At 47.3% G+C, this 10,619-nt stretch overlaps 1 protein-coding gene across 1 annotated transcript in view; it reads right to left on the bottom strand.

The window, feature by feature from the left end:
- Positions 1-194: 194 nt before the first annotated feature.
- Positions 195-10,619, bottom strand: part of HK1 (hexokinase 1) — a 37,426-nt gene continuing 27,001 nt past the window's right edge. Inside the window, exons 13-18 of the mRNA XM_010296956.1 lie at positions 9,554-9,649; positions 8,439-8,538; positions 5,890-6,073; positions 3,600-3,755; positions 2,660-2,893; positions 195-2,021 (exon numbers count right to left, since the gene is read on the bottom strand). Coding sequence (XP_010295258.1) covers positions 1,877-2,021; positions 2,660-2,893; positions 3,600-3,755; positions 5,890-6,073; positions 8,439-8,538; positions 9,554-9,649 — 915 coding nt within the window. The 3' untranslated portion in view covers positions 195-1,876. The remainder of the gene's footprint in view (positions 2,022-2,659; positions 2,894-3,599; positions 3,756-5,889; positions 6,074-8,438; positions 8,539-9,553; positions 9,650-10,619) is intronic.

Raw genomic sequence — 10,619 nt, 5'->3', positions numbered from 1 at the left:
TGAACCACATTAGGAAACACGAGGCATGGGGACCTGGGTGAAATCTGACCCCGAATGCCCGGGAATAAAAACACACACACAAAACGCAGGCACCACTGGGATTAGGTTGCAGCTCTCCCTATACAATAGCTCTTCCCAAAGCACTAAGCCACCAGCCAACAGCACCTCTTCCAGAAAGAACCACTAAACACCAGTTAACGCACATCAAAAAAGTTTAATATTTTCACAAGTATCACGTAACACTAGTATTGGAGCTACTAGTGCGCAAAGTAAAAAGACTCTCTACCTTTGCAAAACCAGTTAGGCATGCAATTTTTCAGGTAGACGCACACTTAAAGCTGCAATGACTGTTTGTGACTCACATGTTACTTTACAACATTCACTCACAGTGCACCATAATGCATATTGAAATGTTATCGATAGGTAGGGCAATCCAAATCTTAGGGGAGTGGAACAAGGACAAAGAAGAGTGGCCTGCAAACTTCCATCTACTTTCTGCAGGAAAAGGCAGCAGGGGAAACCATGCAGACATCTCAAATTCATTTTTGGTAGAAGAGCAGGAATTAAGGACTACTGTGTGGTCTCCCTCTTTGCAGAAAGTGGTGTGACTTGCAAATGTTATTCAACGTTTGCCTTCCTAACTGCTCCTCAATTTAAGTAACGCAACTGGTATGCAAATATAATAATGGCATTGACTCGACAGAGGACAGGATACACCAAGTGTATACGACCTTTGCTTTTGCTTTAGTCCTTGGAATAAGCTGGGTCCGATTTTGGCTTTGTGGTTTGTTTAGTTTATGCACCCAGGTCCTCAAAGGCAAGATCAAAATCAAACCCTCGTATTCCTTTCTGATCACAAACGCTAGCTGAGTGTTTGTGGCTTGATTGGCTGCCTAACAGTATCAAAGATTAAAGCTTTGTGTGGAAGCAAATACCCATTTAAGGCGAGAGACGGAAGTATACACACCCGAGTGACACTGTCTGGCTGCAGATTCGGTAGAAGGGCAGCTGCAGTGCCCCGATGTAGACTAACAAGAAGAGATAGAAAATATCTTTTTATAAGAACTCTTAAACAGAATAATACAGCACAGCCCGTGTACGGACCATAAATCTACTGATTTCCCAAGTCTGGAGATTTGGATTACCCCAATCACCAACCACTTTGTTTTACTCTTTAGGGATTTCTTGCCGAAACGTGACAGATTTCGCCCAGTAACACAACACTAGTCACAGAAGCAATGGGAAATACCAGTGGAACCAGGTTTGTGGGACAAGGGCGTTTACTGTTACCATGACAAAACAGGCATCAAGGAAGCAAGTAAGTCGCGTTGTCAAGTCCCACTATAGAGTTACGTGCGTGCACAGTGCTGACACACCATAATGTTTTCACAATCGCTTTAGACGAAACAACAGCAGGTAGATATGCAGGAGGGAACTGTTGCTTCCCTTTCGCTAAAAGCATCAACACCCAGGTCTGGTGGTCAGCGTGCTGGCAGTGCGTTTAAACAGGGATGCTGCAAAGAACACATTTGGTACGATGCGATGGTAGCTCTCAACGCACATCACTTGGGGGCAATTTCGTCTCAGACAACAACCGATTTTTGACAGCTGCAGAAATTACAGACTGATTTTCCCATGACCTACAGATGGGGAAGGTACCAACAAGGTGAATAAGAAACATGCAGATTGGGGTCCAGAAACAGGAGATATTATTAACAGCACACATTCTATCTTGTATCCTATTTTTTATGTCATTAGTTGTATTTTTTTTCCCCGATAAAGCAGTGAGTTCTGGGTTTTTACCAGTTCTGACTATGCAGTCGCTGCTTTATGAGAAAGTGCTCACAAGACAGAATCGGGGCTGGGATTGTGGAGTTCAGTTCTGCTCGGCATCACGAAGCCTGCATCCCACTGCTGTGATGAGCGCTGCCCCTTTCCCACTGCCATCCTCCGACAGCAGGAAGGTCACGTCGCAGTTGGGTGCCAGGTCTTTGACTGTTTGGTGCATGATCCTCGAAAAGCTGTGAAAGAAAACAATGGCAGCAGGTGAAGGAGGTCCCGCAACACCTGCAGAGCGTAGCATCACCATGAACCTTTGCGGTGTTCCCCTTTTTGCTGGGGAAAGAACTAGAATCCTGGAAATTATGGTGGATTTGAAGATTAGGAGCAGTGGGAGTTAGAGGAAAAAGGCACTTGCATGCCACGCTTGCCTCTCTGCGTGGCATTACCTGGATCGCTACTACCACAGCAAAGGGGAGAGAAAAGACCACGTACAGTTGTCTCCTTCCCACCTGTCTCCCTCCATACCCGCCAGAGATGGGCACTACTCCACTCCTCCTCCTGCCACCAGCCCTTTAGACTCCTGCCCTCGCCTGCCAATGCTTCACAGCAGCCCATCTCCTCTGCACACTGAACAGAAACAACCTCCAAAGGGGCACCAGGCATTTCAGCACTGCTCTGGGATTGTCTTTGCATAGGCAAGAGATCCTTCCCTTGATGCATGGCTTCCAACTTGTTTGGCAAGCTGCGTCCCCTTCAGTTTGCCACAGCCCCAAGAATCCTTCACAAGTCCTTCTTGACACCAGTTTGGTGCGTCAAGAGAAAGGATGTACAGCACTACAGATCACAGGCAATAAATGCTGAGAAGATGAATACTCACTGCGGATGTAGTTTGTACAGAGTCCCATCCACACCAACCGTTATCTCCAGGTGCTCTAATCCTCTATTCTCCCTAATTTTATCTACAACTGCAGCCATTCCGGCGCCGCACAACTGAGCCGCTCGCCTCGACACCGCTCCACACACTGTCTTGACAATGATACTGTCGTCGCAGGTGCTGTTGAGCCCCAGCTGCTGGAGGATGGCTCGCACCTGCAGCAAGGCTAACCTGTCACTGCAGAAGCAGAGGAGCACAGCATTAAAATTAAAGGTTTCCCTCAGTCAAGCCACTGCCATGAACCCCACTGCATCCATGCACCCACACCAGACAGCAGCCCTTACTGCCAGCGCAAGACACCTCGGGGAATGCAAATTCATTCACCCTGGCACCATGCTGCAGCGCAGGAGAGGGGCACAGGCAGCAAGGGAGGCTCCAAGTCCAGAACTCCATTGCCTCCCCTCTTTTCTTACCAAAGGGCATTTCAGGAAAATATTTTTAATGACCAACTTGAGGGTTTTTTCCCCTACCTGAAGACTCAACAGGCTTTGAGATTACTTTAAAATACAGAGTCTGAGCAATAAAGACACAAAAATACCCAGTAAAGAAGTGCTCATTCAGCTAGTGTCCATTCAGTTCAACAATTATAGCTATGCACATACAAGGGGCACAGGAAAATGGCTTGATTTCCAAACCAGCAAATAAAATTATACAGTAAGGGAATCCTTGACAGCCCTGCCCATGGTTTAGCCGTGAGCATTGCTAGAAATCCAGATATGTTGTAAAAAGCCCTTCTACACATGTGCAGGGCTCTCACTGAAACCAAAATTATCTCTGGAGAACCAAGCAATGCTCTCCAGCTGCCCTTCCCCTCCAGCAGTGTCACCAGATGAGCGTTACCACACTAGTTCCCCCTGAACAGCCTCCTGTGCATCCCTCTTACCTCTCAATCTGAGAAAGAAACTTGGTTTCAAAGATATGTCTGGTCTTCAGCGTCTCTGAAATCTGGCCTCTGAACAGGAACCCCCGTTTGGTGAAGTCGATCAAAATATTGCGGACTATTTCCCCCAGGTACATCCCACTGATCATTTTCTCGTATCTGCAATGAAAAACAGCAGCACAGCTCAGAGGGACACTGCTTGCATTTGCAAAGGTGGCATCACAGCTGCATTACCAGCCAGGTAAGGGTCCTGCCCATGAACACTGGGGACATGATATATGCAAAACAGTTCACACAGAAGAGACATTTACTAGAAAAACTGGGCAAGAAAGAGCATGAACACTTAGTGGGATGCCTTGTGAACCCATGTACAGGCACTTCATCTATTTCTACCATGAAACTACCATGTTCCTCCAAGCCAGGCTGTTGTTAATGACGGCTGGTATTGCTCCCAGATGGAAGAAAGGAAAACCTTTTAATCAGAGAGCAGAATAGTGCTCAGATGAAAGCCAAATTTGCCATGCATCCCCAGTGACAGCCCTGAGCGGACCCCACAGAAAACTCATCTCCACTGCACAGAGTCTGGGAGCCCTCTTGAAGCACAGCTGAGACCTTCAACAGAAAAAGCTCAGTGGCTCTGTACAGCAAAATTACAGGAAAACCACAAGGTACAGTCACTGCAAGTGCTGCATTTTTAAGGGAGTCCTGTGCTGCAAAACACCCTGTGAAAGGTAAAAGATGTGAAAAGGTATGTCCGGCATGTTCTCAGGATCACTGACCTGTAAACTAGCAAGCTGGGGGACCAGGGTTGGTTTTCAGTTAATCCCAGCACCTGCTTTCCAGCAGAGAGCCAGGAGTTCAAAAACCACAGGGAGGAACCAAGCCGTTTTGAACCCCTCTTGCTCCCTACTTTGCACACAGGACCCGAGTTTCCCACTTGCAGGCCTGCCCCCAGGACAAAGAGAGGGAATATCGTCACCTGCAGACCTCTGCCTGCACATGACAAGTGGTGGTCCATAAACGATGCTCGGCACCAGTACGGGGCAGCCCTGTAGGAGGGCCCCTTCCTGAGGAAGGCAGGAGTCAGCTTCACTCTCCTTCCCCTCCAGCATCATCCTGGTTTGAACAGAGCATTTTGGAGTCCATAACTGAGCTGTGTCCTTACTGATGACAGCTGAACACTCTTCCATTTATTGAAAAGTTCATTCAGCGATGCATCCTTTATTTCACCTCCTGAAGCTATAAAGCAGGGTTTCTGCCCTGGCTTGAGCGGAGCCCAGCACGCCATCCCACTGGAAGCAGGCCACGTAGTCCATTTAATACTATGAGCGCTCTCAGGCTTGTACCCTGCCAGTGTCCTCTCTCTTGAGTGCCTAACTCTCTCTGGAATGAATTATTCCCCCTGGCAGCCTCCACTACTGCCTTTGGCTGCTTACTCCATGCCAACTCTGCCACTTGCACCAGGCTCGCTCAGCATCCACCTCTTTGGGTCCATTTGAGCCCTAACCTCTAAAGAGCTTCCCAAGGGACCTGCCAGCTTGTCTGCATCCCCCAGGTTTTCAAGGCAGATTTGCTCTAGTCACAAAATCTTTTTAATAGCTCCTGGCATCAAAGCATGGCTGCAGAGAAATTATGAAAAATTGCAGTCTGGGCATGCAGAAGTCTCAGCCAGTTTCAACAGCACCAGATGTACCTCCTTGTCAGCCTTTTCTTGAAGGGGGCAGGGAAACACTTGCCCAAATGAGAGCCGGACCCCCAAAATGGGATCCAACCTCCAGGGCCAAGAAAGGCAGGTCTCCTAACATGTCATATTTCATCCAGAAAATTGCCTGAAGTAAGACCTGGCTGCAATTGCTAGAAAGGTCCCGATTGCTTTAGAGTGAGCATCTCCAAGCTCCAACCATGCTGGCTGGTCTAGGCTGAAGATTTCTAGAGGCAGAGCCCTCTACAAACAGAGTTCAGCTAAAAGAGATTAAACTGAGACCAAGAGCAAAAGAATGACAAGCCATCTTAACCTCCTCAGTACAACACGGGATGAGAAAAAGGGTCTCTTAATAACTTCAAAACTCTTGAAGTTCTCACCAAAAACCCTGCTGCAGTCCCATTGCAACAAATAAGCCGCAAAAAAGCGGTGACCAGGAAAAGCACAGAAGAGGGAGATTCTACAGGATAGCAGGGCTGCTGTCATTTTTAACAACCTCTACCCTTCTCTGACTGGGAGAAATCCAGTTCTCACTTAAAAGCACTTAAGGCAGCCTGGCTTATACTTAGCACACCATTTATCCCACAGTACCTTTGCTTTCCAGCGTTTAGTGAATAGTCATCAACTGCTTTGTCATATATTGTCCTGATATCATCTAGGCATCCATTATCCCCGAATGCTCCCCACTCCGTGTTCACGCACATCCGGCCTTGCTCACCATCCACCATCTCTATGTTTCTCATCTCTTCCATGTAACAGGCATTGCTGCCAGTTCCTGAAAGAAGAAAATACTGAAATTACTCTTTGTTTGGAACAGAACAACACTAGGAAAAGCACAACAGCCCTGACAAAAACCTTCTGGGGGATCTTGAATGCGCTTTTTCTGAATGATGAAGTCAAATCATCATTTGAAATGTCACCAAAAAATCCCAGTCTTCAATAATCCTGAGTTGAGGGAGAATATTACTGCTGTGGTGCACTACTCAGGGTGGCTCAGAGAAGAAGAGGCTCACCCAGGTCAGCTGGGCTGAGCATCCCATGCTACAGGGAGGAGCAGCAGTGCAGCACTTACGGCACACCAACCCTCACGTGCTTCCGAACCCAAAACCACAGCAAGTAGCTAGCTGGATTTTGAAGTTAGGAACCACCTTCCACAAAGCCCATGGACCCACAAAGTTCAGGGAAAAATTTGCTGAAGTGAAAACCTCAGCAAGTTCTGAGGCATGAGGTAAAGAAAACCCCAGGGGTTCTACCAGCGAATTACAGGGTATTTTTTACTTCTTGCTTGGTTTTTTTTTTTCTGATTCAAATTGCTTAAATAGTTTCTCTGGCAGGAAGGCTACTTCCATGTTGAAATGATGCCGTATCTGATTCTGCTTAAAGGGGATCCTAAGGAGTGTGGCAATTAAAAGTACTCCATGTACACAGAGGCCCTTAGGGAGCAAAGCTTTATTAGCAAAGAGAGGCAGCTTTTGCTGTTACCTGGAACAAAAGTTGCCTACCGAACTCTCATTTAACCCTGCATCACAGATCCTGCATCAATTATATTGGCAAGTCAGGTTTCCTTTGCGATTTTTTTTATGGTCCTATATCAATAAAGTCTGAGCAAAAATAGGTCCTCCCACAGTACTCCCCTGCTGCAGGAGAGCTGAGCCACAGCACAGAGTTTGTGGGGGAAAGTCTGGGCTTGCAGATCGAGACCTAGGTTTGCAGGACCAAACCAGACCAAACCCAGTTGTGGACCATTAGTGCTGCCCAACCTCCCAATGCCAGGTCGCGTCATCCTGAACAAGCTAAGTAAGGGCTGTCTGAATTTGTGGATACCTATTAAATACAGGCTCTTAGACTTTTAGATGATCTCCTGTTGCCAGCAGATGAAAAAGAGACCTGACCTCATTAGTGGCAGTTTCCAAAGTATTCAGCGGTGGAGACTCAAAGCATCGTCTCTCCCGGGCAGCAAAAGTGGTACTGGGCAGACACAGTGCACCAGCGTGACATGAACTCCCCCTTTTGCACGAATATTTTTCCCTGCCAAGCAACAGCAGGAAAGTTCACCCACCTCCCTGCTCTGGTGAGAGCAGGGCGACTGCTGGCTCACGCAGGCTCTTCAGCAAGCACCATTAGTCTGGCCAAGGCAATTCAAGGCAGGGCAGAGGGAGCTGTCACAGCCCCAGGGCTTTCACTCTCATTATCCCAGATGTACCCAGGCCACCTCCAACCCTCTGCTCTGCACACAGACATGCCGGCTGGAAAGCGTAACTGGCAGGGCTGGAGCAGACGGTCCTCAGAGGATGCTCTCAGCACCCCAAGGACATGCTCTCCTTCCTGCAGGGAACTCTGTCCCTGAAAACACGCCACCCACGGAGCTGCGCACACACGGCTTCCTACCCACACTGCACTGTGCTGACTCATCCTGGACACTTTCCAGCTGTCTGGAGGAGAAATCAGTGGTGTTTTATTTTCCTACAAGCCACCTCACAACTGAAAGCGTTCTTAAAGCTTGCAGGTGCCTCATCCCCTTCTCCCTCACTGAAAACTCATTTCTTTGGTGAACTTTGGGAATTCACACTGCCTCCGTGCCTCAGGCATCCCGAGCTTGGCATTTGCAAAGCCATCAGCAGTTGCCTGTGGAATTCTTTCAGCTGCCTCATTGCTGGGAAGGGAGCTGTCAGTCGCTGCACTTTGTCTATCAGAGCTTTCCATCACATGCCGTTCGGGAATTGTGGCTGTGCTTTACAAGTTTATTCTGGGAGACCACATGCTCAAGGGAAGCTGTGGGCTACCTGAACACCCTGGCAGGGAAACTCTTACAGACTAAACTAACAGATCCTCCAGGAGCTGGTGAGGCTACCTGAGCCCACCTTTGCTTGCTTCCCACGGCAGGATTTGTTCAGCATTACAGCCCATGCTTACCTCAACTGACTGTGCACAGAGCTAAGCTGGCTGTTGAATTTTGCTCTTAATTCCTTCATGCAGATTGCTTTTGAAGGGATAGCTGTTAATCTCAAAATCTTTCACTCCTGGACACCTGCACTATATTTTCAGTAAACCACAGGGGTATCTCCATGAGAATACAGATAGATGTGTCAATGTGCTGTTTAACAAAAAAGTGCCAAATAAAAAGCAGCTCTAACACATACCCACAATGAGTCCAATTTCACAGTTTGGGTCTTCGTAAGCACAAGTCATCATTGTGCCCACTGTATCATTCACCACGGCCACCACATCCAAGTCAAACTCCTTTGGAAGAGTGAAACAAAACAGTGAGAGCTCTGGGCTTGGGGCAACCCCTCACACCAAAGGGGACACAAAAGGAGCACAGCATTGGGAATGCTGCCAAAACACACTGCAAACAAACAACTGAAAGTACCAGCCTGATTTTACACATGCAGAAATAGGAACTTAATCTGCCAGCAGGTAGCTAAGGCTCCTTGCATGCTCCACCCACGACAGACTATGTCATCAGAAGAAAGTATATTCCTGGCTGTTCTCTTTGGCTTAAGTATATTTAAGTACAGATCTCGTATGTAGGCACAAGGTAGAGGGATATTGCCATTCTGTATTACAGCAGTGGGGTAGCAAATCCCATAGCAAAGGTTTTTAAGACCTCCTTTTCACTTGCTGATAACACTCTGCTAAACTTAATGCTCTCCTCAGGCTACTTTTTCTCCTTTCCTGGAAAGTTTCAGCTAAGCTGCTTGAGGCTTTCTCAAGATCAAGGGTTGGGGAGGAGGGAACTGTCATTTAGGGTGCACTGAGGTGCTGGTTGACAGCTGGCTTCCTGCGATCACTACATTGAAAACTCCTGCCTTCTCCATGCTCTGATACAGTGAAAATTGCCACAGGGTTTGAAAGAAGCCTTGAAAGTTTTTCCAAATTTAGCAAGTTAGAAGTCCTTGGGGGAAAAAACAAATAATGAAACAAAATCGCCGGTGTGGCTCATTTTGAGTAGCAATTTCAGTTTGGTGGCTGAACTCTCCCATATCCACTGCGCACCCTCTAGTCTGTCCTACATGGTGGTCAGGCTACATGCCAGCATTACAGCCAGCACAGCCACGTAGCACTGGGGGCTGCTGTACCTGGACCTGCTGCAAGGCAAACACCTTCTGCGCAGGACAGAAGGCACAGCCTGTTTCTCAAGGCATGCAAACCCTGCAAGAAGGAGCCAGCCTGATCCACGAGGTCTGTCAAGTCCAGAGGGGAAGGAGAAGTAGAGGAAGAAAAAGAAAACAAAACCAAAAGAAAAAAAAATCACCTCTCTTCTTTTAATTCCTTCTCTAAGCAAATACACCACATCTTCTCCCTCGCAGTCTGTAGCTTTGAAGCCTTTTGTCCAATTGAGAAGGATACCCTAAAAAGAAAGACAACAGGTTATCAAGTTTCCTGGTGCATTACAGATTGCCTCAAAAATCCTACAATCCTCTAAGGGATGACCACTGAGCTACCTGGTAACTTCCTGACCATCTGACAACTTCCCTGCATTTGCCCACCTTCCCAGCCTGTAAAAGCACAAAATCACAGCTCTTCATACAGGTGACCATAGGTTAATTGCACACCACAGCTCTGACCCTACGGTCCCAGCAAGTGGCCATGAATAATTACGGCTACCTGGGTACATGCACTCGTAGAAGCCCTCAGCTCGAGGAGGAGGTTCTCCAGTATTCACCAACATGGGTGCTACGTTTTGCTGAACAACTTTCGTCTTCTCTCTCTAGTCACACTCCAGTGTCTCCCTGGCTTGACCAAGCTTCCTATCATCAGCAAGATGACAGCATTTTAGAGCTGGACATTCGAATGCTGCTCCTGCCATCACTGCCTATTTTCTCCTTCCTTATATATGAATATTCATCTTATGTTCACTAAGACTCAGACGTTATTCTGTACACTTGACATTTCAAACGCTTTAGTGTGAGGTTATACAGAAGAGCCTCTATGAAAAGGAGTATCTCTTTATATATGCAGAATATGCATCTAAAACTACTAATCACGCTTGGTCTCCACATTTCCAGAGCAATGAAACAAACTCAAAAAAAAAAGTGTGACAGAAAATATGTCTGCCTTCAAAAAAAGTGCTAAGTAGTCAGGAAACTATTAACAGCTGCACAGGTGGAGTTGGTGGAAGTATATGGCAGTGAAGAAGTTAAACATGAAAGCAAAGAGAAAAAGAGTACACTTGATAGGGACACACTGCAGGCTACACTGTCACCCTTAGGGTGACAGAGCCAAGCAGGCCCTAGTCCATCTGCTCCATCCAGTCAGACTAGATCAGCTGGGGAGCAGGAGCTGGCAGAAGCGATGGACTTCTGCTTACTGCTCACAAA

The sequence above is a fragment of the Phaethon lepturus genome, unplaced genomic scaffold, assembly GCF_000687285.1.
Source record: "Phaethon lepturus isolate BGI_N335 unplaced genomic scaffold, ASM68728v1 scaffold38191, whole genome shotgun sequence".
NCBI lineage: Eukaryota > Metazoa > Chordata > Aves > Phaethontiformes > Phaethontidae > Phaethon > Phaethon lepturus.
This window is presented reverse-complemented; position numbering and strand designations above follow the sequence as displayed.